Source organism: Hoplias malabaricus, chromosome 8, assembly GCF_029633855.1.
Source record: "Hoplias malabaricus isolate fHopMal1 chromosome 8, fHopMal1.hap1, whole genome shotgun sequence".
NCBI classification, from domain to species: domain Eukaryota; kingdom Metazoa; phylum Chordata; class Actinopteri; order Characiformes; family Erythrinidae; genus Hoplias; species Hoplias malabaricus.
In genome coordinates, this window is record NC_089807.1 from 12,574,284 (window position 1) to 12,601,961 (window position 27,678).

The 27,678-nt window shown below is 39.3% G+C and overlaps 1 protein-coding gene across 1 annotated transcript; it reads left to right on the plus strand.

The window, feature by feature from the left end:
- Window positions 1-451: 451 nt before the first annotated feature.
- fbxw4 (F-box and WD repeat domain containing 4) lies at window positions 452-24,282 on the plus strand. The gene is made up of 9 exons (XM_066678938.1): window positions 452-842; window positions 1,914-2,009; window positions 3,039-3,227; window positions 3,743-3,875; window positions 5,108-5,202; window positions 15,379-15,444; window positions 21,148-21,288; window positions 23,311-23,452; window positions 23,540-24,282. The coding sequence occupies exons 1-9, from the start codon at window positions 658-660 to the stop codon at window positions 23,672-23,674; spliced, it is 1,182 nt and encodes a 393-aa protein (XP_066535035.1). The 5' UTR covers window positions 452-657; the 3' UTR covers window positions 23,675-24,282.
- Window positions 24,283-27,678: the final 3,396 nt, after the last annotated feature.

Sequence of the window (27,678 nt, forward strand, 5' to 3'; positions counted from 1 at the left end):
GCTAACAACGTACAGGGAGTTGACAGTGTTAAAAACTCTAGTAACACTGCTGTGTCTGATCCACTCATACCAGCACAACACACATTAACACACATCACAACAGGGTGTTCCACAAACTACTAAGTGTTCCTGTATTGTCAGTGGAGCTGAGAGAATGGACAGTGAATGTAGAAACATGGACGTAGTCATAATTTTATTTCTGATGTATGTATTATCATGAACACCAAGTGTTTGCGTGTTTTTCCATTATATTTAGTATAAAGAAGGTTTATTCTTCTTGTCTAAATAAGAACATGACTGACTAAAACGAATTAAACATGAACACAGTTTTGTTTTAAGTATGCGCTGTGTACATGTCGCTGAATTAATATGAAAAGTGCAGGAGAGACCGTTTCTCTGTCTCACTCTCCTGAGTGAAGTCGAGTATATGCAAAGTCCTTGGTTTAGGTCCTCCGTGCTCACGTGACCGTGAGGTCTTTCACACTGGAATGGCTCCCACCGCTGACTGTATTTACTCGCTCTGATAAAAAATGGGATTCTGTGAATATTTATTTAAAACCGACACATTAATCCGCTGTGAAGACGTGAAACACCGTCTCGGTAAACACCGCTTAGTGTCTGAAGGAACCAGGGCGACGGGTTTGCGTCGGACGGGCGATGTTTCTGTTCCAGTTACCGGACGATGTCTTGTACCTTGTCCTGTCTTATTTGGACCTCAGGTCCCTGTGCCGACTCGCGCAGGTCTGCAGGACCAGCCTCCAGTTCACCGGCAGAGACACGGTCTGGAGGAAAAGAGCCAAAGACTTCATCAACTCCGGACTCACACGACAGGGAGCAGACCTGTAAGACCTGGTCATTTCTGAGACAAACACTTAGCTAGCTAGCTTGTTGCTAACGAGGGCCATGACTGTGGGAAACACGGCTACGTAAATCGCGTAGCGGGAGTGAGTCTACGTGGGAAATTTCATAAGAAACGGCGTAGGTTGTCATTCAGTAACGCGTGCGTACATAGTTCTAGTTTTGTTTACATCTTAGCATGTGTTGGTCAGGCGTCCGATAAGCCGCTTTAGGTCCTCTGTAAACTACAAAAAATAGTCTCTTTTAGTAACGGCTTCTGGTAAAGGCTTGTATCCCCTTGTTAACCGCCACTTGGTTGTGTCCACTACCATATAAACTATCCTGGTCAAAAGAAAGTCTCACACTAATTTTCTTCAATCATTGTCCATTCTCAGCTCCACTGACAATACAGGGGCACAATTACAGCTCCAGCAATAAACCGATTCCTTTTTATAATCCTGCTGTAGCCTGCATTTGTCTTATATGGATGACCAGCTTTTATATGTATTACTTTGCACTTGTGTGAATGTGTTTTTGTGAAGCTTTAATGTTCAAATAATCTTACTGTTAGATTAACCAACCTGTCTTAGAGCTACATATCAACAATTTGCGTTTAATCAGTTTCAGGTATCTCTGAATAATTTTCTGTCTTGCAAAATGTTGCAGTGAATATTACCAGATAAATTCTGGTTTTGAATTTAACCCACCCATGGTAGTTAACACAATCACACACACAATTGCACTTAGTAAGTAAGCAAGCATAGTGCCTGGGGAGCAGTTGGGGGTTAGGTGCTTTACTCAAGGGCAACTCAGCCATGGATTGAGGGAGGAGGACAACTCTGTTTCTACACTCCCACTCCCCAAAATTTTCCTGCCTGTTCTTTTCAAACCTTTAGGCCATGGCTGCCCCAAATAGGGTTTGTCAAATAAATGATTAAATTAGTACCTGAACCAGATAAACATCAGTAACTTTGAAGTATCCCAAGGTGTTCTCTAATTTTTGTCATATATATATATATATATTCATTTTTTTTAAATGCATATAAACTTTACAATCTTTTTCTGTGATCTTTTAGGTATCCATTTATTCCATTAAAGGACAGAGTGAAAATATCTCACAACTGGAGTCATGGGATTTGTCGTAAAGATATCCTTCTGAAATGGAAGATTAAGTGAGTTTGTTTTTTGTTTTATTTTATTTATTTGTATAAATGGTGGCGCAGCAGGTAGTGTCGCAGTCACACAGCTCCAGGGACCTGGAGGTTGTGGGTTCGATTCCCGCTCCAGGTGACTGTGAGGAGTTGGTGTGTTCACCCCGTGTCCATGTGGGTTTCCTCCGGGTGCTCCGGTATCTTCCCACAGTCCAAAAACACACGTTGGTAGGTGGATTGGCAACTCAAGTGTCCGTAGGTGTGAGTGAATGAGTGTGTGTGTCTATGTTGCCCTGTGAAGGACTGGCGCCCCCTCCAGGGTGTAATCCCGCCTTGTGTCCAATGATTCCAGGTAGGCTCTGGACCCACCGCGACCCTGAATTGGATAAGCGGTTACAGATAATGAATGTATAAAATATTTTGTGCAAAAGCATGAGGTTTTACAGTCAGTGAAGACATTAACATTCTTTTTTACATTATTTGTTAGTTTTATTTTAGTTATTTTAGTTAGGTTAAGTTTATTAATAAGTTCATCCTTAAATATTTCTTAGAAAAATATCCTAAGACATTGAAATTGCCAAACTTGAATGTACAAAAATCATTCAAATATTGATTTAAATATTTAGTGTGATTGAAAGAACATATATCTGGTTTGTTCTGTTTTCTCCTCACCCCAGTTGTATTTAACTGTTTAATATTTAATATTTGTCTAAAGCTTTCTCTTTTAGTTAAGATTTGGAGGTACAAGGTTGATTTTTAAACCTCAAGCCATATCAAGTTGCTAAAAACCTCTTGGAAAAATATTATTGTATGTTATTCCTTTTAGACATTTCCCACTGGTAAAGGAAACTACAATGTACAAGTGTGGAACATGATTAAATATTTTCTTAAAAAGATTCTGATTCCGGGTGTATTACTGGATTTGAAAACATGGATAAAAAAAATATTGTTTTTTATTAGCCAATACATCACCAATACGCAAGTCCTTAGAAACCAGATTGAACTGCATATGTAAAAGTAATTTCCATTCCTTGATTTTTCCCTCCACAGTTTGTTACCGTGGATACAACTGGACGGTGATGTGCTGTATCTGTCTCAGGCAGCAGACATTGGAGCATACCATCTCAGAGGAGCAGAGGGGGGAAAGCTCCAGAGTAATAGATTGACTGTGTTTTCAGGGCACCAAGAGGATGTGTGTAGATTCACTTTGACAGACACACATCTTGTTAGTGCTGGAGGGTAACTCACTGTATTTGTTTAATAATTTTTACCTAATTTTAAAATTTGTATTAGTTTTCCTTAGTTACAAATATGATTAGGCAGAGACAAGAATATATTTCCAAAAAATCAATTCCTAATGTTTTTTACTTTACATAACTTTGAAGTATCATGTCCTATTAGCTGTTAGTTACCTCCTAGTATATTAACAAACAATTTTAGTACATGATCTAATTATTTTAACCTAATGAAAGTATTATTAAAAATATTTGTTATAATAACAAAAACAAATCCTGTGAAGGATTCAGTGTCTGCAGTGAAAGCTGTGTGTAAAAATATGTTGATATGAAAGTGAGGACTGGAATTCTGGAATCATACATGAATCATAAATAAAGAGCAATAAAATCCATTTACTGAGTGATGGTGTATGTATGGCTACAATTAATTATTTCACTTGGCTAGTCTTCTTAGTAATTGTTTCTTTTTGATGGACCACTGCTTTGTACACATCCAATATTTTATCTTTCTTTTCACAGTGATGGCAAGATCATTATCCATGACAGAAAAAGTGATTATTCAGTGGAGTATTATGGCCATAATCAGGAGGTGAACTGTATTGCTTGTAAAGGTGACTTGATCATCAGTGGCTCAAGAGACAGAACTGCTAAGGTAAGCTTTAATTTGTCATTCTCTAAATTTCAAATACAGGTTGTAATGCAGCTCAGGGCAGTTTTCTGTATATAAATTATACTCACTATAATTATAGTATAATTATAACTATAAGTATAATTATAATATAAGTATAGCTATACTATACTTAAACATTTCTTTAAAAAAGTATTGATCTATCATTTGATAAAGACAACACGTTTAACAAGTTCACTAAAATTTACCCCATGTTCACACATATATATATATATATATATATATATATATATACACACACTTTAGTGCTAGGTGGCATACTGGTTAATTTGGTATACTGCTTAAAATGTATCCTACTGTATGTGTTATTAACATCCTTCATATATTGCCACTGTGTGCAGCCAAACAAACCCTACATTACATAAAACCTATATTATATAATGAAATCAAAAATGACACAAGAATAAGTGAAAATTCCTGTCATACCATAAACAAACAAACATATAAAGAATAATGCAAAAATATCGTGATACAACATGAAACTGCAAAAAAATATATATATGTGATACTTATTTTGGGCCATACCGTATAGCGCTAATACACATGGGGAAAAATCATATTGTTTCCTACCTAATAAACACTTCTTACTACCATAGGGAACATTAGGTAATATTTTGTATTTTTGCTCTTGGGCTCCCCCTACATTTGCAGAGAGTAATTTACTTTCATAGCACTGTCCTAAAATCAGGGAGTGAGTGTGGGGTGGTTTATTGACCTCCTACAAAAGTTGCATAATGCAGTTTCTACAGTGCTGAGCCCAGAGTAGCAACAACAAAGACTCTATTCTCCATATCACAGGTCAGTAGAGCACTGCAATCATTTTTAGTTGTAATTTTAAACATAGTTTTTACATAGCTTTAAATCATTTTCTGGATCATTTTACTAATTAACAAAGAAAACATATTTTACTTCTAGGATATGCTTCTTCAGCAATTACTGGGTTATGCAAAACTGGCAATATTGTGATAATAATACACACATAACACATTTTAGGCAGTATTGCAATGAGTGGTGTATATCAGAAATTGTCCTATTCATGGAACATACAGAATGATGGATTGGTCTATGCCCCAAATTCCTAGTGTCATTTTTTCATGTTTTGCTAATGATGCCAGGCCTCCAAAGTAGATTTATATTTTGAGGATTTTGTTTTAAAGCAAAACTTGACTGCAACATTTTTATCACTTTATCTTTAGTTATGGGCACTTACTCCAAACCAGCTTGGCAAGTGTCTTCATACAATCCATACCTATGACCGAGTGTGGTCAGTGGCCATCAGCCCTTCTCTATGGTGAGCAAATGTTTTTTTGTTTGTTTGTTTGTTTATTTTGGCTTATTTGATTAGTTTTTATTATTTTACTATTGTGTGGAATATGTTGTCCTATACTGTTATTGTTTTTTTGTGCTTAGGAGCCTGTGCAGTGAAAGTACTATAACACACTAAGAGTTACTATATTTGGGACAGTTTAATATGCCTGCAGAATAATATCAGCTTTTATTACATTGTTCAGTTTAGGTGGTAATTTACTTGTGATCTTGTTATCCATTTGTGGCCCATAGTGTTTAGTGCTTCATACTCCTCCTTTTTTTTTTTTTTAATCTTTCTGTCAATATGAATCACCACGAGACCCCCAACATCAACCCACTGCTTTCATCAGGGAGAATTTGAGATTGTTCAAATAAAGAGTGTATCGGATGGTTTAGAAGAGGAGGTGGAAGGCATCATTATATGGATAGAGGGGTGAAATGGTCAGAGACAGGGTGCATCAAAGCAGGTGGCCAGACCCTTTTTTATACGTACTCTCCAATTTATTGCCATGCCATTGCTTTGAAGTCAGTCAGCTAACACCTCTGAAATGCAGATGGAGAAGGATAGGACTCAAATTGTTTAGACAGTAGAATTGTGCCCCCTCATGGTCTAGCATATTTTGCCAAGATTTTTTTTTCACATTAATTCAATCTTAACTTTAAACTTTAAAACTTTTGATTTTCATTATGTTTTGCCGAAAACCAGTCATGGTCCAATGTCTGAGATTTTTTTTTTCTAGCTGAGTAAATTCCTATATTTTATAAGGATAGAGCTCATAGAAACAGAAAATGCATTGATATTAACCAAATATTAAAGAACTGTATACATCATTCATTGTCCATTTGGAAGAAGCATTGCCATTTTCTTCTAAAGTGTTTTCTCCTAAAGCTGTTTTAAAAAAAAAAAAAAAGGGTATAAAGTGAGACGAAAGCAGTGAAGGAGACGAAAGGGAAAAACTGGCAGGATATAATGTTGAAGCAGGTTTGCCTTCACCGCTGTTGCCTTTGATTACTCAGCCATGTATACACCCACACACTTAATGACACACAGCCGCATGAAGCTGTAACACTAGTACTGAGCCTCCACCTGCCTCTGCGTGTCAGGCAGCTGATCTGTCAAGCGCACCTTTGCAGCACTGCTGAACGAATGGAAACATTGTGCATGGGAAGCAACTAAAGGCCATTGCAAGGCTTTTCCTCTCCTCTTAACCCATCTTTTGTTATAGCACAGACTGTGTGTAGCTGAAGAAAGCCACCTGAACAAATGCAATGGTTCAGTGCTGTTTAGCCACTCAGCTGAATTATTAAACCCTAGTGCCCTGCCTCCTCAACCACGAATCTAGATTTCTGAATAAGAGACGATTATCCACGTCATTAATTCTCCAATTTGATGGCTGAAATAGCAGGCCCCTGAAACAGACTACTGCACCCAAATAATGAACCACACTCTTTCTAATATATTGACAATTGGAGAAGTTAATTAAAATAGCCAGAAATCAAGGTGTCAATTAACCTGCAAGGCTCTTTGGTTTGTTACATGTCCATTTGTAGTTAGGTGACAATAGTGGTGTATGGAAAGCCTTAGTACTTTGTACATTAGGCATATGTTTTTTTAATAAAAGGCTCTATTACTATTAAGTGATTGAGGGTCATGGACGTAAACCAATTTTCTTGAAGAATGGACAGTGTTGTTGAAATTTTGCAGTTTTTTTCACATCTCCTTTAAAATAAGGCTCTCATTTATTTATTTATTTTTAAAGCTTTTTCCAGTGAAGTACATTATATTTAAATTCAAATTTAAATATGATATAGTTTGGCATTTTCTTGTCAAAATTATCAGTAGGTTATGTAGTTACTAATAAAATTGATTGTAATTGTGCTGTACAACCCTGTTATATCTGTAACTCATAATTATTTGTTTAAATTCACAATACTAGCATTTTAAGAATTACAACTGAGAATCTAAGATTAAATGTTTGGAAGTTGGAGAATGAGGGGGTGGTGTGGGGTTTACAAAACAGTGATTGCACAATGTGTGTTTTAATTTGGGAAGCTGAGTGAGGAAGAGAAGTGAGCCCCTTGTGTTGCAAATGTAATTGTTCCAGCTTCACGCCTGAGGTATCTAAAGGACAGGGAGTGAGACAGGAGGCAGAGCAGTGAACGGCAGTGTCCTAAAGAAAAAGAGAGGCAAGAGAAATGGAAGAATAGTGGGTGTGTTTCCGACACTGACGTGTTGGAGATTTTATTGTACACACAAAGTGCAAAATAACAGTAGTACAACAAAACTGTGACTGTTTTACAATCATAGGTCTTTTAACCAGGGTTATTCTGCCTCTCCCTATATCCTCAATATTTCTTTTATCTTTCTCTTTCATCTGTGTATTTGTCATTTCTGCACTCCCACCCACTTTTTCTTAACCACATTTTCCACGTTATCATCTCAAGGTTAATAAGGAGGGTTATTTTGGCTGGTGAAAAATGCCAAGGTTGGGTCTCCTTTATCTTGTATTTCTTTGCAGTGAACATGATTGATTCCACCACTGTTCCAAATTCAATTTTTCTGGAATTGCCTTTCACAGTTGAATTTATTTGCTAGGCAGGGTATATACTTTTCTGTATTCAATCATGCGCTCAGAAATCCACTGAAGTTGGAGTCTTGTAAATAGTAAGTGATGTAAGTAGCTGGTAAGACATAGCTCATGCAGGCTGAAGGATATGAGCAGTGAATGTAACTTTTACAGCCATCATTTCATTGTAAACACTGTCTCTGGAAATCTCTAAATGGCGTCATATGGCTGACAGTCTCAGTTTTGACTGTGAGGTCAATCATATAGAGCCCGTCTCTCCCATCGTGAAGGTAATAGCAGATCTGGCCCCCTGCATTGTTCTCATTTCACTTCAGTGGCCAGCTCTGACTATTGCTATCTCAAATGAAAGAGACAGTGACCAGAGAGAAGATAAAAGAACTAAGTAAAAGCAGCTGGAATAATTTTTAATTTGTGATTTTGATCTTGATCCCCCTCCCATCCACCTTGCCAGCCAACATTGTGTCTAGTTTTTGTCTGACTTGTCAGGCCTTAGTCACTTTGCTCTCAATGTGGATTCATCTGCAGCAGTCTCAAAGTAGACTCTGATTGCTACTAACTGCCTCTGATTAGCATACGTTTTATTTTGAAGGCACTGTTTTAGATCCTCAAATGACTTGTCCAGTTAGTTGATCCTCCCAGTTAGTGTCCCTCTGTGGAGAAGGCTCTCTCTTTTAAGTCTTTCAGTGCTCTAATTGGGGTGTAAATGTATTGACTGTTGAGACAGCAGTGTGTTTTTGTTTGTTTTTTTAATGAGAAAATTAATGTTTCTTAAAAATGTAATTTTTTTAAATCTTGAATTTTCTTGTTATTTTTTGTAATGAAATTTTATTTTATGTTGTAAGTGTATGGTTATTATTAATATAAGTATTAACTTTTTCTAGTCTACATTCTAAATGAACATCAGTGCAAAACAAATTGCATAAATTACAATTACATTTTACACTCCAGTCAACATATTTGAACATCATAATTAATAAATCATTAATAAGTTGATGCTTCCCCCCCCACCCCCCAAATCATTAGCTGAGCTCTATGCAACATTTTTAAATATTTTTTTGTTTTACTCTAGTATTAGATCTCAGGATGATCTTAGAATATGATCATATAGTTTCTTCATTTAGGTTAGACAAGAGTAGTTGTATCAGGTGTTATTTAGAGGTTATCTAATAAAAATATGTATTTGGGAACAAGTTAGAGCTTGACAAAATTGCTCAGGAAAATATTTCTGAAGTCTTGATAATAGTAAAATGCCACAGCAAGCATTCTATGCTTCTCTTTTATTTTTGCACCTTCTTTTCTAGGTACCTTTCTTTTTGCTCTTTTTCAGGGGACTTTCTTTGTTCTCTTTACCAGTTTTTGCCTTACTCTGTTTTTACTGGCTAGTGTAGAATTATAAGGAAGCATTTGTGCATTTGTGATTAATAGTCAGTTTAAGTGTTTCCTGTAATGTCAAATATGTTAGACCTAACTTTACAAGATGGGACTTGTTGAGTGCGGAACTCTGCATCCAAGAGTGTGTAACTTTAGCCCATGTGTGTACACATGCCAAATAATTAGTTCTCATATACTCCTAGTTTTCCAAGTTCTTCTTTGGTCTCAGACAAGATAAAATTATTTGCTAGTTCACCAGATGGTGACAAATCTGAAAATGTTAATGATATGTCAATGTCTTATTAAACCTCTTAATTGTTACTAATATAAGACATCATCAGATTTTGTTTGAATATTTAACCACAAGTAAGCATACAAATATAAATTGCATATCTGTTTTAACGTAACTTCGTACTTGTGCAACTACAATTTTATGGAACGTAGTATACTTTATATTCAAAATCATAATGTTATAATTTTAATCTATGATGATTGTGGAACTTCATCAAGAATTATTTCTGAATATGCTACTGTAATGCTTATTTAGTGCGCTAAAACTGCTGCATAGTATATCTATGAGTTGCAATAATAAATTCCCATGAACACATTTATTAATTATTTAAATAGATTGCTGTTGAGAGAGCAGCTGTTTTTTTTTTATTCAGTCATAAGAATGATTATATCATAGATCTATGTTGGTAATCAAATTATTTGCTAATCTAGACCTAATTGTGTGATATCTTTTTTTTTTTTTTTTCCTTTTATGAGCTCACAAAGTGAGCATATTGAAATAATTTCACTAGAGGACGAAATTATTCATACATTTCTCTTGTCCCAGGCTGCTGTGCCATAAGGAAGACTGGTAGAGCCTGCGACAGTCGATTTGAGTGAGTCAAAGGGCAGAGTACACAATACCCCAGTAGTTGTAGTGGGTCGGCACTGATCAGGACTTGGGAGATAGAGGGGGAGGGGGTGAAAGCTATCGGAGAGAGAAGCAACCCCAAGGAGAGGTGAGAAAGGGTCCTTTTTTGGGGAGCCTGTTTTGTCTAGAGTTGGTCAAGCACAACTACAAAGATGTTGCAGGGGTACTGCCTTTGAATCTTTCCAAAGAAAATGATTGTTGGATAAACCGCCCCCAAATCGCCTCTCTCTGGCAAACGGAGGGAGCATGACCTATGACCTCTGGTATCAAAGTACAGGGAGACTCAACCCTCTATGCCGCCCCAACCCCACCCCGCCCCAGTTTCACCCCCATTGCTCCACCCCACTCAAGCGCAAAAAAGAGAAAGAAAAAAAAACTGAAATTCACATCTTTCATTCTCTCTCTCTCTCTCTCTCTCTCTCTCTCTCTCTCTCTCTCTCTCTCTCTCTCTCGTCTAGTCTAGTAGAGAGAGTTGGGTCTTAGGAGTCAAGAATTCAATTAGGTTTTTTTTTCTTTTTTAAAGAAAACCAAGTGAAAGAAAGAAAAGAAAGAGACTGCAACAATAAAGCGATAACGGACAGAATGTGCGTTCCCACACGTTAAATACAGGGCGCTTGCTACTGAAAGCACTGCATGGGAGCTATAGCCTCTGACTGCAGGTGGTGTCCTGAATAATTGCAGTCAATATGCCCCTTCTATGCAGACTTTGCAGAAGCAGATCATTAGGCACATGCCACATACAGGTGTTCCCTAGGTGCATTTGAGATGGAAACTTCTGGTGCTCGCTAAAAAGCATTTTCCCTTAGAAGTTGAGTGCTGGGTATTTATTCTCCTGTTGTGTTAAAGTCATGTCAGACATGTGAATAGAATCTATTATCAGAGCAGCCTTTACATACAAACTGTGATACATTGCAGATTTGTGCAAATTATTTAGTTTAGTTTAAAAAAAGGAATATTATTTAAGTTGCAGTTTTATGTACGGCTGTGTGTTTGCTTAACATTTCCAAATCTCTCCTCATGGCAGCCCTCTCATCATCCATTATCATACCTGGTTTTACTACTCAGTACTACATTAAGTAAAGTCAGGTCTATAACTGATGGACGTGTCCTAATCCCTGACTGGGGGATTTGTAGCAAATCTGGGACTAAATATTTTTCTTCAACCTAGCTACCGTTTAAAAAATTTAAAATAAACTCCACATTCCGCTGTAATTTTACTTACCTGCATTTATAGTGTCTTTACGAGCACAGTTTTTGCCATGTTTTAAACAAACTACTACCAAATGTTTTAAACAAACTACTGATGTGTCTACGATCTTCTAGCTGTGCACATAATATGATTTTTTTATTTGATCTAGGTCAGAATTGAAACATAAACTAAATTTATTCCGAATTAATCTTAAAATGCTTTCTCTGTATCCCTGTAAAATCCAAACCATACAGTCAAAAGACATGGAGAGCTGCCTTCAGTTCCAAGTGGACAAAAACATTCCAAAAATGTGATTGTAAATTCCAGATGGAAATAATAGTGCTGGCCGAAGTGACTTAGTAATTATCCACAGTAGTATAGGCTTGCATTGCACCTTGCATGTGTCATAATGAGACAGGTGACTGATGTCCTGGAGCAATAAGGGCACTGTGTGTATGTGTGTATGTGTGTAACTGCCTGTAAGGTTTCTCATGGATCTTCTGTTGTATTTTTGTCCAAACTGATCTGAGGCTGTTCCACCCAGCTAAGCAAAAGGCGGTGTGTGGAATGTTCCTCTGACCTCAGACACAGGGGACATGGACAGAAAGCCAAAAGGTCTGTGAACTCGGGTGTGAGTTGAAGTGGGGGGTGGGGGGGGCGGGAGCGCAGACACAGAGAGGGCGAGAGAAAGAGTGAGGGAGACCCTGCCTATTGTCCTTTTCAGTGCGATATAAATACATCATAACCCTTTTCAATTCAAACATATTTAGAGGCCAAGATGAAAGCACTTTTACAAACTAGATACATCCCCTCTTACAAAGCCAGGGGTCAACCATAACAAATGAACAACCACCTCCTGGACTAAAAGCTAGCCCACTTGAAAGACAGGCTGATGTCCTGGGTTTATACTTGCTTTGAACCCGAGTTGTACCCCATGTAGCCCTGTGTTTCTAGCCATGCACAGGGCCTTGTAATTAGGATGAACTTAGCCCTGAAATCACATTATTAATAAATAAATTTATCAGTAACTCATTCTGAGACTGAGTATTCAGTAACTGAGACTAATATGTGATTAACTAATGCTGTTGTACATATATGTTATGTGAGTGAGCAATTGTGTTGCAGGCCATATGGGAGACCTTCATCATGTTTAAGGAGTTACATATATATTTCATTTATATTTTAACTCCATTAATGTTCACAATGTGTGAGCCCAGCATGTTTATTTATCATATCTATACCTCAATACCTCTCATCAGTTTTGTCTTCCACATAATAAATAATAATATATTAAAAGAACCATAGCTTAAGATTAAATAATCATCCTCATTTTTCTTTGTGAGTTAAACAGTAGATTTAAGTTATTTTAAGTTATTTCATATGAATAAATAAGTGTCAGTATTCAACTTGTTGAATTTTGTTATTCTCATCGTATAGAGTCGTGTTAAAATGTTTTCCAGTAATGTTACTCTGTGCTCTTTCCTCATTGCACCTTGTAGGCTCATTTAAAATGGTCTTGCCTTTGTCATAACTTTGACACATTTTTTTTTGTTTTGATATTCACAGAGAAATCTGCCGCACAAAACCAGCATGTTTATTTTATGAACATAGTACATTTCTTGTGGTCCCTGCAAATTGTATCTCAGTCTTTTTCAGTGGTCTTGACCAGATACGTGCAGCTGGTTTTGTTGGTTTGGCCCTAACAATGTTGTTACTGTTGGAGCTCTTCTCCCAGCAGGGGCTGAATTAAAGTTTGTGTGACCCTGGCACTAATTTCATGCAACACAGTACCTCGAATAATGATGTCAGCTGATTAGGTTACCAAAATGGTTGTGTTGGCAGTGAACCCCCGACATGTTCTAATGATCCTGAGGCGCGCTGTGTTTTTTGGGTTAGAGGAGTAGTTAGCGTTGGGGGGTCACTTGGAGGGGGTTTGCTAAGGGCAAGGGGGTGTTAGGGTGCTCAAAGTCTGTGCTTACGCTTCGATTTGGGGTTGGGGTGGGTGTAAGATTGAGAGAAGGGTGGGGGCACATTAGGCGAGAGAGAGGCTTTGACCTTTTACAGCTATAATATCACTGGGACGCCCTTTCAAATCAATCAGAACTTGTCTGAAGGACAAAAATGTATTTAATTGTGGTGTTCTATTTTTCACCAGTTCTCTCTCCCTTGTGTTTCTTTTTTTTCACAATCAGACTCAGTGAGGGATGAGTAATTGAAGTAATAGAGAGTAATAAGGGCTGGGAAGAGAGAGCTTGGCTTTGCCCCTATTGTATCTTGTGTCACACAGGTTCAGAGGTCAGGCAGCCTGCATATTCTATTAGGACACACGGCCTTCATTGGGGCAAATGAGTTTACCCAACAGTAATTAAAATGCCAGCACTGGCCCAGCAAGCTGAATATGGTTGATGGGCCACCGCTAACCGGGTTGACAGCTGCCATGGCTGTCTTTGCCAATATGCTTGGGCCCTCAATGAAGAAACTAACCGAAACCATCAGAGGGAGGAACGCCTGTTGCCTCGCTCCTACGTGCCGTCTCTCTTTTTTCTTTTCTGAATGGTTCTCATGTTGTCTGCCTTTAATTAGCGGAGGTTTCAGAATGGGTGTGATGTTTTTTATTCTGATGCATTTCTGATATTGTTATACTGTTAAACATAAGTCTATAGCATCTGGTTCAGCTGAATGAAGCTTATCAAAAAGTAAAATTGTTTCCTTGATCCTTTTTTAACAAGCTTTCACTTCTCAGGTGTAAAAGGAAATTTATTTACTTTTTTCTGAAAGTATGCTCATGTAAAAGGTGTAATTCAAATCCTGATTTCCTTCTCCTTCACTTCTCACTGACTGTGATGTAGGGTCACTGTCTCCCTCTCTGTTTTTGTGCTTGGGTTTTCTTGGGTTTAGTTGGACCCCATGCGCTACAGAGCTTATTCACACAGGCTGGCTGTTAATTTGAGGCCACACTGGTATTCCATTGTGGAGCCTGTTTCTTTGGTGTGGGGGCGGAGAGCCCACTGCTCGGGTGTTCTCTAGAGGTATGAAAGTATGTTAGTGTGAAAGAGAGTCTCTAAGAAGCGTTCTAATTTATAATAGTCAGCGTGCTTCTGTGTCCTATCCAGTCTGATACATCTTAGGTTTTAGTCAAATTTATATTAGGCTTACACTTGGCTTAGGCTTGGAAAGACCAAAAGCAACACACACCACAAACAAATACATACACACACACACACACAGACTGTCCTTTGTATTCATTTAGTTGGCAGTAAGACTAAGAAGCCAATTGGGATATGGGGGGAGAACCCATCCCAGCAGGATGCTGTAGGAATACCTGTGCGCTAAAGCCGCCACATTCCAGCATGCTCAGTAGTGTGGGAGTCCCATTGTGCAGCTCACCTCCGCACACAATACAGGGAGCGGCGGAGGCCTGGAGCCTCGCCTGCCAATCCCAGCTGTCCAGGAGGGCCCTAATCCCTAACTATCAGGCAGGTCAAAACCATGGTGCATACACACACACACCCCCTCCTAACACACTCCTCCCTACCTGTTCCAACTAATTTTAACCTGTCATCCAAATCAAAAGGGGCACCAAAGTGTTTTTGTTTCTCTTACTTAACTACCCCCAGCATCGCGGTGAAAGAATGCACATCTTTTCAAAAAATCACCAGTCTTAACTTATCACTCAGACTCTGTTCACTTCTTTACAATTTTAATCATTCCATTGTTGTCTGTGCAATAAACATAAACAGGACTAGTTTTCTAAGTTGTTCACAGAATGTACAAAAATCAGTGGTAAAATTTGAATCATGTTTAACAGTGATCATATAAAATAAGTAAAAGTATAAAATTGTCACATATCATGGTAGAAAATTGCCATCACACCCCATCCCTGTTTTCTGTATCAAGAGCAAGTTGTAAATGGCCTTCTTATTAAAGAAGGGAATGGATACTCAAGATTTTTAACCCCCAAAATATAAGGATAATTTTCTTTTTGTCTGCTGATAAGTTTCAGTTGACAGTTGAGAATTTACTTAGCTGGCTGAAATTTTGTGGCACTTAAAATGCCTATTTATTAACGCTACATATCTCTCTCAACAGCACCTTTGTGACTGGAACTGCATGCTGTGAAAACTTCGCTCCTCTTCGGATATGGGACACTGAGAGGTACCTGACTACTCAGCTTAATAATGTCTCTTACATCTAGTCCATTGCTGTAATTAAATACACTCAGTTACTTATGATACTGCAGAAGCTACTTCCAAACTTGGATATATTGTTTTTTGTGAAGTTTGCAATTTTACCATTTTAGAGATTTATAAATATTCAAAGTCAATATAAATCACTCATAGGTATTTGTTTGTCTCTGGATACTTTGCTATTTTTAAGCCTAATTGATAACACACAAGTAAAAGCAGAAAGTTGTTTTAATGATAGTTGTTCATTATCCTCTCATCTCCCTCACTGGGCTTTTTGGGAAGTTCAAAGCTAACTTCAGAATTCCCATCATGAAAGGCCTGGCTTAAACCTGATACAACTGGCTTCTGTAATTCCCCTGCTTTACCTGCAGAATTCAGCCTACTTACACATTGTCAGTCTAGGGAAAGGAAAATTAAGAAGGAAAAAGGGGGAAAAAGGTGGGTTCCGGCACCAAATGACAAGGAAATTTGAGAGGGGAGAGATTGCTGGGAAGGAGGAGGGGTAATTCAGCATGCATAACCCTGGGAATCACATATTACAAAGGAGGAGGAGGAATAGAAAAAATGGTCTGGGATTAGATGAGCAAAGGACAGGGTCTGAGTTTTGATCTGTGAAACATGGATAGCTGGTGTCAGGCTGAAAGATGTTTTCCACTGAGTCAGCCTCATTGCACTACACACCACTGCTATAGCCCTGTCAGACTGAGGACCAATTAGTGTTCTAGGCAGAGGGATGTGACAGACACAGAAGTTCCGCCACTTACATACTGACCACGTGATATACATGCTTGAGTGCTCTGATATTATAGTTATTTTTCTGTTCTTTTTGTGTGTTGTTTAGTGTGTGGCTTTGCAAATATGGTCTCAGTGACCTGTCTCAGAGTGTGTTGTATTGTCTTTCTTCTCATCTTTGTGGTGCTGCATTGGGGTTAGATATGTCTTGCCTTAATGTGTTCCCGTCTGGTAATCAGGTGCACCTTGTGAAGAGCACAAAGACACTAGTCACAAGGGGGTCGAGAAAACAACCATGAGTGAAGGGGTTGGGGAATGGGGGCGCTCTGTGTGTGTGTGTGTGTGTGTGTGTGTGTGTGTTTTTCTGCGACTCCATTTTTAAACATTTCCCAGACAGTCCACCAGCATAATACACAGACAGCCACTACCAACATGAAACAACACATTAGGATGGCTACAGTTGCACTGATAAAGGCAGACATCAGAGGAGGCATCACAAGCCCTATTACAGCCTGTTGGCCACAACACAAACAGGTGATGAATGTTAAAATATCACAGAGGGTTTCTTATCAATTTTTAAAGTCTTTTATAGGTCTCACTTTATTGTTGTCCTGTTGATTTGTCTCTACACCATGTCCACAGCAAGTTCCAGAATGGGCAGAGCTTTAAAAAACAAAAAAATTCGGCAAACGAGCTGATTCTCCTAAAGCATTTGTGGCATGGCAAAAATGAGTGATCACTCTCCACAGAAAATCTGCTTAAAAACATCCCTGAAATTAAACGTCACCACACTCTTAAACGCCCATGTTTAATTTTGACAGGGCTGTTCTAATTTTAGAAATGTTGGTGACAAGAAGCCTGGGTCATTCCAGAGGTTTCCTAAATCTGGTACATGTATTTTGAGCAGTTAAAATAAGTAGCATATGCCTTATCAAAGCAGCAAACAGATAAATGGATCGTGTAGTTGGCTGGCTTACTCTTTATAAAGTCTCTTTCTGTGTTACCAGTGACTACCACTACTTAACCTGTGTGGGTTTAGTATTTAAATTCTTATGAGGTCAACTTGCTTTTTCATACCAGTTTAAAGAATCGGCACTTTTCAGTGGCAGTTGAGTTTGGAGGGCAATTACAACGATGAGAGATCTTGTATTCCTGTCTTTTGTTTATCTGCTTACCTCAAGAACCACTTTACGGATAAAGACAAGTACCCCTGACATTCTAACGTGTTCACAAAAGATGGGGGCACCTTTTTTGAACGGTGCATGTTGACTGGAAAGGGGAATGATACAGGAGACATGTACAGGCCAAGATCACTCGCACCCTCATGCCTGAACAGCGCAGCTGACCAGCTGGTGAAGAAACAGACTGAAGAGGTATGACAGAAGGTGTGAAACTGTCTTTGAGAGAGACACAGATGATCCTACTGTCAGTCCATTGGTGATACTCTTGTTTCTTGTTCTGCAACCAAAACAGAAACAAAATTTAAAGACAAAACACATGATAGAACATCTCTTTTCACTAACGTAATGACTTTATTCTCTGGAAACAACACTGCTATTTAAACAGAGGCTGCGTAACAGTCTATTCTGTTTTTCCTTAACCTTGTCTTCGTTGCCATGCAATTTTAGATTGGGGGGAAAAATCAAAACCATTCCTTTGACTGCAAATATTTCCTTTTGTTCACGTCATTTCTTGCTCTGCTGTATATGGCTCAGAGCCTTGTGATCACCCCGAGTCCCACACAAGTGGTGCTTTAAAGGCACCCCTAACTTTTCATGAGGCCCTTGGTCATGGATAAACAGAGAGAAAAGCCATCAAAGAAACACACAATTGCACTGAAATTCCTCACATTCTTCCCTGAAAGAGAGGGTTAAATGTCTGGATCTGGCAGGAGCTGTGTTTTACAAATTGCAATCTCATTGTTTTTTAAGAGAACGCGTGTGGCATTTAAAAGTCTCCATTGTCCTGCCCCCTGAAATTCCATGCTGGGATGTTTTTTTTTTCTTTTTCTTTCGTTCTCTCTTGGCTGGCAGTTATTTCAACTCTTGGCTAAATTGGCTGACGAGCAGACGGCACAAAGCAATTTCTGTTTGTTTTAGGCACTGAAAACCCCAGCAGGACTCTTTATGTACCTGTCTCACATCCTTTCAGGGCACTGACTGTTTCCCATAGCTTCTCTGTGCCAGTTTACCCTCTATACTTAACCTTACAAGAGCGTCAGTGTAAAATGACCTTTATTCTGTGGCTCCAATACCCAGAGAAATGTCCTCAGCCTCTCCCCTTTTCAGAATCCATCAATTCATTAAAGGTCCCTTTCATAAAGTGTGTGTGTGTGTGGCCCAAATGGTCAAAGAGAAAGTAGGAACTGTTGAAGAGGCCAGCCCCTCCATTTTGCTGCATGGCCCTGAGACCATAACTCACAAGTAATCACTAACACATGTCTTTCTTTATAGTTGGGAATTAGTTTTTAACAGCTCGTGTACACTATCAGGACGTAAAAGCAGATGGACTGCCTGTCACCTTCTTTTATTGAAGTGTTTAGGATAGGAATATAGAAACAAATGAAATGTACAATCTATTGTAATAAATATTATCTACAGCTGTATTAGATACTTTTATACTTAAGAAAAATAAAGATGAGTTTCACTGTTCTTCAGGTTTGGCTTAAGCATATCCAGGGGTCAAAGTGGATTAGGTTAAGGTCATCAGCCTCTGAGGAGTTGCTTAAAAGAGTCTGGAATATAAAGCATTTTCTTTGTAGTTTGACTACATTTGGTGGCAGTTTTGTCTGTGTGATCTCTTTAGCAGGTTACACATCTCAGATGCCCTTAACTTGTCTGCGTGTGACCTCTTAACACCCCCACAAGTTTGGACATTAGACGTTTCCCCTAGCAAGCAGCACAAAGCAGTCAAATAAGACATGATAAAGCCCTAATCCTCTATGCTTGTTCAGAGGAGCAGCCTGCCTTTGGCTGTTTGGAATGTACTTGAGGAAGAGAAAGATCTTACCTGGCAAATGTCTTGTACACGATGATCAAAGAGTGAATGCTCTTTGTAATTTGAATGCCATACCTGCATGCAAATCTGCTAACCCTGGGTATTTCTAATCTATTGATTGCTGTTATGAGAGATGATCCGCTATACTACAGAGAGAAAGTTCTAAAACTACCTAAATATTTTGGTTTTTTTTCTGTATTACCTGTGCTTTGACAGATTTTCTGTATTGCCCTCTATAATCAAACCTGTAAAAATTGGGCCCAAGTAAAGTTTAATACCATATACCTGTTGACCTTTATAAAATACGGCCTGTCACTGTTCTGTGTACAAGTGAGTTTGACCTAAAAATGACATCTTTTTTTGAACAAACTAAAGACCATCTTTTGTAATCAACAGCCCTCACTTAGTCAGTGTTCATTCTTCCCTGTCATCACACAGCTAGGAGTAACAGGTATGGTTTCACCTGACATTAGCAGACCTCTCAGAGCTTCTCTGACATATTTTGTGACGCTGTCAGATCAGACACTGGGCTTGCTGTGGAAGAACAAGGCTGGCCGCCATGCAGATGCAGCAATTTGAAAGATTATACGGTTATCCTCCATCCTGTAATCTTCATAGGTCCTCCCAAGAAAAAAATGGCACACATAAAACCTGTGACCTAACAATTTAAGAATCCTGGTGTTTGCTCCTCTGCATGGAACAGTGCTATTACTGGCTTTAAAATCAGAGCACAGATGTGAGGACTTCTTTTACGATGCTTGTTTTTCTCGCTTCACGCTTTGACATTTGCAGAGGGCCAGCCACACACCGGATGCGCTGTATTGACTTGAGTTTACACATTTTCTTTAAGCAGTCCATAAAACCATGTGATGGGAATTACTGTAATGAGAAATGTATGTTGTTTTCTAGGCATCTGCTGACTGTCCATTTTTCTGTGCTCTATTTGTTGTTCATGGTAGCTGATAAGCTGATGTTTTAGCAGTAAGCGGTAAATGATGGGTTCTTGCTTAACATAGACACCCAAGGGCCGAGGGGGCAGTTTGTCTTTAGGCCCACCGGGGTTTTGCCTTTAGTTCTGGAGGCCTATCTTTTAAAGAGCCTGTGTCTGTGTGTAAGACCCCCCCCTGTCCCCACAGAGCGAAGGTTGGGGATTACCAGTCTGCCCTTGGTGAACAAGCTCACAGGAGACCCCAAACGTGGGGGGCGGTCGCTATGGCCATTGGGCTCCTCTAAATAGTTGCTAGGGACCAGGTATCAAAGGTCCACAAGTCGCACACAGTCACGGTCATGGAGGGAATTAAACGGCAACAATGAAATTGTTATTCTACAATAATCTGGTTTCAGCAGTGTGGGCTGGGGGCGAGGAGCGCGCAGCAGGCATGTTCAGCCTGTGATCATAGGAGCGTGGTGCTAACACAGGCACCCACTCACTCCCCTCACCCCCCCTATCTCTCATTTTCCTCCTCAGTCCCTCTCTTCTCTCTCCTCCTTTTTCTCTCCCATACACATCTAAGAATAGAGCCTAGCACCACTCCTAATCTGCTTTCTCAGGCCATTCAGTTAGGTGTTTACTTTTTCCCTCCATCTCCTAGGACTTAATTTATCCTTTGTGTGGTCTATGGATGTTGGGAATATGGGAATATAGTGGGATTTAGTGGTAATGAGAGATTAACTGGGCAAATGAAGGCATTTGGTTTGAAATGACAACTGATGAGTTGGTTTACACTAATTGGTTAACTGACACATAAGGCCTTATGAGTGAATCAAGTGTATTGAAGAAATGCATAGATAAACTAGCATGTATGTGACCCTTTGTTTTGGGGACTGATTCTCAATTCTATCCACTTCAAAACTCCCTTGATGTTTTTGTTTTCATTCATGATGTGTAACAAACAATAGCTAATAACCTCTTATGGTTTCCTTTCCCATTTCTTTCTCCCAGGTGTCACCTGGTGTCATGTCTTGGCTCAGAATTCCGCAGAGGTGCAGGTGTGTTGGATATTGTGTATGAGTCTCCCTTCCAGCTCCTCACCTGTGGATATGACACTTTTATCCGCTACTGGGATCTGCGTGTCTGCTCCAGGTACTCGGATGGTCTGCCCTTGGAGTGGGAGGGAAAGGGAATCTCCCTGTCTTTTAAAGGAACACTTTGGTGTTTTTCAGTCTAAACTTTCTCTGCCATATCTGTAAAATGTTACCAATTACCAACAACATTGTTTACCAATTGAATTTAATTTGAATTCAAGCACACGTCAGTTATAAGACAATGGACAGGTATATCATAAATGATAATGGATTTTTAGAATAAGTACAGGACCATTATCACATGTAGATGTAGCATATAAAAATTAGTTTGCACTGGGGTGAAAGCTATCCTCATATCTGGTGTTTATTGCTTCTCAGATCTCTTCATGAGTAAGCCTTAAGCAGTATTATACTGCATGTCTGCTACACATGTTAAATCAGACTTGCTGCACCCTGTGCTGTCAGGAGAGCCAGACTTGTCTGCAGAGAGTAATAAAGTTAGTTAGTGGGTTTCTCTCAGAGCTTGTGAGGAAGATTAGTGTTCTCAGTTAATCTAATAAGCCCTCCTGTGCATAGAGCACCATTTATACAAAAAAGAGCCAGGCCTGAGTCTCCTCTTGGCTCTGTGGACACAATTGTTCCTGTGGGTGACTGAAAGGGACCCCCTCTTTGAGAGGGACTCACACTGTAGGACTCTGACCCACCCAAGCCTGCACCAGTCGGTGTCCATATTGATGTGGCGCGGTGCATCTCCAGGGCAACGGAGCGAGCTGTGGGATCAGTGAGCTGCCTGTGAGGCAGACTGGGCCCCTGTGTCAGACTTTGGAAGAGTAGAGGGGGGCCCCCACACAATCACATATGGGTATGGGCAGTCAACTAACACAAATCAGAGGTGATTGAAAGAGGACCCTGGAGAGTTTGGGGAGGGGCAAATGTCCCCTCTTAAGATATCAATAATTCACAGTATGACCAGTCAGTGGCCAATATGTGGTCAATCTTGACTCAGAGAAGGTCATCGTCTCATCCGTCTAAAGAGAATAGTTAAAATCACACTCCATGTTAATTACTAATGACAGGTGCTAGTGTGAAATGAACAAGGACAACATATTGTATTGTCACTTCTTTTACACTAATTGTAGGCTTTTCTCTGACACATTCTTCTCCTAGTTGGAAACTTTCCTGCTCACACATTGTCTTTCTGCATACTCTGTTATTTCCTGCTCCTCTTTATTGTTGCTTTGGCTGAGTATATGGTATCAGTTCTCAAACGTTTAAAAAGGGGAGGGAATCTGTCTTTTAAAAAGTCTGGACACAGTGATTTTACTTGTACTGTCATATATATTGTACTTCACCAAATTCATTCAATTAAATATGCTCTCTTAATTATGAAACAGTCAACGAATCTGTACTGAAATTCAGGAAGAATTATTCAGGCTTTTGATGCTTCCTTTTTTACTCAATGATGTAAATATGCTCTGATAAAATAGTATATATTTGTTTACATCCTGCCAGTAAGAGGTTGGGAGGTGTCAGAATTGATTGGTGTGTGTGTGTGTGTCCGTCCACATCCATGGTTTGCACACGCCCTGCAGTGAGTGAGTCCAGACATCTCCTGTGTGCTCCTGCTGCCCTGATGTCTGCCGCACACCCCAGCCACACACCCTTCTCATGATTTATTCATTACCACCATTAATGGAGAATTGATCTCTATTGGCCTAGCACATGCAGATATTTCCCCTAACCTTCCCACCTCTATTCTCAGCCTGCATTAAAACAAGAGAGCCCCTTTCCGTAAACAAGTGATGAGGTTTCATCCTTGCCAGTTCAAATAAGACACTTGTCTTTAAGCTACGCAGAGAGACAGCCACAGTGGCTTTGGCCCTGAGCTGAGGAACTGGAGAAGTGTGATAAAAATTGTACTGACAGGATGAGTATTGTTCCAGCGTTTAGTTTACTCAGTCATTGCAGATTAAAGGCAAGTTTTGCTTTTATGATTGTCTTTTAAGGGTTTTAATTGCAGACAATTTATGTGAATACAGCAAGTTTGTGAGCTAAATATATGATTTTCCACCTTGTACAGGAAGTGTGTGATGGAGTGGGAGGAGCCTCATGACAGTGCACTTTATTGTATCAAGACAGATAAGAATCATATGATCGCCAGTGGCTCCTCATACTATGGAGTGGTGCGGCTCTGGGATAAAAGGCAAACTCGCTGTTTACAGGTAATAGCAAGTGTTTGCAGAAAGAATTTCTAATAATTTATCTACTGATTTTCTGAATCTCCCTTTGTGATTTATTTTTTATTCCAGATGTTCCAGCTCACTTCCACCACCAGCAGTCCAGTGTACAGCCTGTGCTTCAATGCCACACACCTTTACGCTGCCCTTGCCTCAGCCCTCTACTCACTGGACTTCAGATCTTCAGGGCCCAGGCGCAGAAGATAGAACAGCACAACCCATGTGTACAATCACACGCAGTCTAAACATGCACCTTGGGATTTAGGCCCACATACATACCTCCCACAGCTCTATGAGCAAGACTTTGGCCCTTGACCCTTAACAATTCCAACTAGACCCTTCTGAAGGCCCATCAGAAATATTTTAACCTTTTGTGGCCTTGCGTTGGCATGGCAGATAGTTGTAATTTCTCCAGCTATCTGTGTCACTGGCTGCTAAGAGGGAGTGGAGGGAGCAGGGTTCACGACCTTCTGTGGCCTGAGACATAACGGACTTAACACATTGCCAGCGACCTGTGGGACTTCTAAAACAAACAATGCTTAGAGCTGCCAGAATGTCCTTTGTGGATTTATGCTGAAACATATACAGTATATATGCTTTTTTTTCCCTTCCTATTGTGTTTGAAATGTATATTTTTTTCAACAATGAGTCAATTACATGGCTTTGGCTTGGTTTGTGTTCTTGTGTCTTTTTCACGCCTGTCATGGCATTGTGCAGCTGCTGTTTTTTATTCAGTAATTGTTTAATTTAGTGCATAGTATATTGCAAAACATTATTTGACAAATAAAGATTTTAGGTTTCACAAAGATTTCTTTCAACTGGATGAAAAATTTAACCACATATATCCCAGCACCAAACAGAGTACAGAGATGTTTATAAAAATAATATCTTAGATTTTCCTCATGATCCTAAGTCTTGTGATTTTTTTCCCAGCATCTTCAAAATTCAGAAGAGAACAGTGTAATACAGTACAAATATATTTTAATACATTTTTATATAAAACTTTATTTTAAACTTTAAGAAGAGTTTAATATTTTAACTTGTTAAATTGCTGATAAAACTACTACAAAGAAAAAGTTTTCAGTAATTTCAGACAAACCTAATTTTATTTTGTAAAAATAAAAACCAGTGTAATGTGATACCTGCCACACACAGAAAAAGCTTGGACAGAGGCAATATAAGACTTAGAAGTGAAATGGTTCTGGAAGCTTCCACAATCAGCAGTTTAACTTGTAACAAGTGAGGTCCTTAAGACTGTATAAAAGGAGCATTCACCAAATGTTTACTCTTTACACTCTGCTCAGTGTCAGGACAAAACCATATATCTGAGAAGTGAAGCACCACATGGAACAGAATTTTAACTCACTCATACTTTACACACTGACTTGAACTAATTGTTTCACAAGGAGTGCCACACCATTCATTACATTTGTGACACTGTGTCCTTGTTTTATTTCATAATTTAACATCATGTGACAACTTCATGACGAATGGAAATGGTCCAAAATCACTTGGAATCTACCACCCTCCAAACACACAGACCGATAGCTAAATAAATGTATTAGCTTTGATAATATTAAGGAGTCTGTACAACGTGCTGTAGAGTAAAGTTATCCAATTAAATGCTCTAGTCCAGTAACTAGTCAGAAAGGTTGGAGACTCCTGCTATTAGGTTTTGTTGAAGGGAAGTATGCACTCTTGGAAGGTGAAGGCTTAATGACTGTGGGTGGCCATGAGGTTGAAGCATAGATATCTGCCGGAGGGAACAAGAGAGAGGTAAACTCAAGCAGGCCATCTGTTCTTGCTGGGCACTTAATGTGGCGTTTTACATCACACAAGTATCTGACCAGTGAGCATGGGCCTGTGCTGACATGGCTAATCCATAGGCCATCCCAAAACAAATGTGTCATCGCTCTGATGTTAAAGCCTCCTGGATTTGACTGTGACAGAGGATCACACTGAAAAGGTGTTGCCCCTTAACACTAGTCTGTTTCTTTTTTTTCTGCTGAAGACCACAACCACTGGTTTCAAAGCAAGGCAGTTTGACATATTTCAAATCTTGTGTCATGGAAATTTTGAGTGGAAAAAGTGGTTCAAGACATGGTGACGTAACAAAATCCCTCAATCAATTCAGTGCATATGCATACCCAAAGATTGGTGGCTGCTTTCTTAGAATTCAGATCCTGAGATTTAAAAAGTCAATGAAAGAGAACGTTATAAATTGGTAATGCATTATTTATTATTGTCACAAAGCACCCATTTAATGCACTCAATGAGAGCTAATCACTGTACAACAGCATTTTAATAATTCTAACATTCTGCTGTACACTTGAACTCAAACAACACAATGTCTTCTAGTTCACAGAATAGTAAAAGCACCCAGGGATGCTGGGAACATTTGTGGGGAGCTAGGTGATTTATGGACAATGATGGAATAAATTAGATCATATTCAATGTGGGACAATCCATTAGCTGATTTTGCCATTGAGGATAAAAGGAATGCCTACACCTCCGTGCAGAGATTGTACAGTCATGCAGGAAATATGGCCTCTTGGGACCAAAAACAGTGGTCTGTTAAATAAATAATAATCCTCTGCTTCTGGGTTGAGATGGAAATGGGCACTCAAGCATGATCAAGATGACATTTCTTTGTGCATATTGCAGTATATTAGGCAGTCATTGTAATATATCACATCAGTGACAGTTTTACAGGTGAAAATTGCAAATTGTGTTCACCTGGATTTCTGACATCACACATTACAAATCATCCTTTTTGCACCATTCCTCTGTATTGCCTTCTTTCTGTAAGTCAGGTTCCAATTTCTCTTTTGTACAGTACTGCTCAACCACAACTGCCCTTCTGACCTCTATATTTCCCTGCCTTGTCCCACCTGTCCATTTTTATATCTTATCTGACCTTTTTGGTAACCCCCCGAACCCCCCCCCCCCCCAACACTGCCCCCAAATGTATGTGTAGCTGAATCATTCTTTTGTTTATGATAAAATTAAGCTGAATGGAACGGGCCACCATTTTACAAACAGTTCTGGATCCAATGACACACGGATCCATGTTCCTCACGTTACTGAAAGGATTTTACAGTGGTTCAGCCTTGAAATTCACTATTTTAAGTGACCGATCATCCAGCAGTGACGTAACCTGAAGAGTGGTTGGTGCAGCATACAGCTGTTGGTGCAAGGTCACATGTGTGCACTCAGACAAAAGTTAGATTTAAGAGTCCCACTGGGAATTGTGGGTGAGTAACCAGCTCCTGGTCTTCAGGGGGAGTGATGGAAATGGAGAACGTTGTCATAGTGTCCTCTGCATTCAGAGTGTATAGGGACTGTCTGGGGGCACCTTGTAGAAGGAGGTTTGAGGGATTACATGACACCTTTTTGGCCACCCTGCATAGAGACATTATTAACAGTTACAGTGAGAGGTACACAGTAACTAGATATATCTCACTGCTGTTTGGAAAAACCTTTTTCCAAAATCTCCATTGTCATTGTCTTGACTAAAAACACCAGCTGGCCTTATTTTCATATTTAAAGGTTCATGATAAACAGGCCAATGAAAATGCCAGAATTAATTAAAAAACATATTTTCCTGCAGCTGTTTTCATTGGCTGATGTGTTTGTAGTGTGTTATTTTGTGTTATGCTGGTACAAGTGGTTTAGACACAGCAATGCTACTGGAGATTTTAAACAATGTGCCCACACACTGGTTGCTGATTGAAACAAACCTACCTTGTTTGTTCTCCTTGTTGGTGTAAAGTAAGAGACAGTAGTTCATCTGTTGCTGCAGTTTGTGTTGGTCGCCTTCTAGTTCTTTATCAGTGGTCGGTCACTGAAAGCTGACCACAGGATGCAGTTGGCTGGGTATTTTTGGCTGTTGGACTATTCTTAATCCAGTCTTGACACTAAGGGGTTTAAAAACTCCAGCAGCACTGCTGTGGCTGATCCCCTTCTATTAGAATCACACAAACTGACAGGCCACCACTACATCAATGTCATTAAAGCCCTGAGAATGATCCACCACCCACATCACATCTAAATTCACAATTCAATTTTCTCACGAAATGTTAAACAAAATTTAAATGACGAAATATGACACATATTTTGAAAGAAAAATGTAAGAAAAATGTTTGCAAAACATTTCAAAGCAAAAGCTAGATTTGCCTCATTGCTCTTGGAGAACAATTTTCAGTTCTTTA

Coding starts and splice junctions, on each gene's coding strand:
- fbxw4 (XM_066678938.1), top strand. CDS start 658: ATGTTTCTGTTCCAGTTACCGGACGATGTCTTGTACCTTGTCCTGTCT. Junction 843..1,913: donor ACACGACAGGGAGCAGACCT/GTAAGACCTGGT, acceptor GTGATCTTTTAG/GTATCCATTTATTCCATTAA. Junction 3,228..3,742: donor CATCTTGTTAGTGCTGGAGG/GTAACTCACTGT, acceptor TTCTTTTCACAG/TGATGGCAAGATCATTATCC.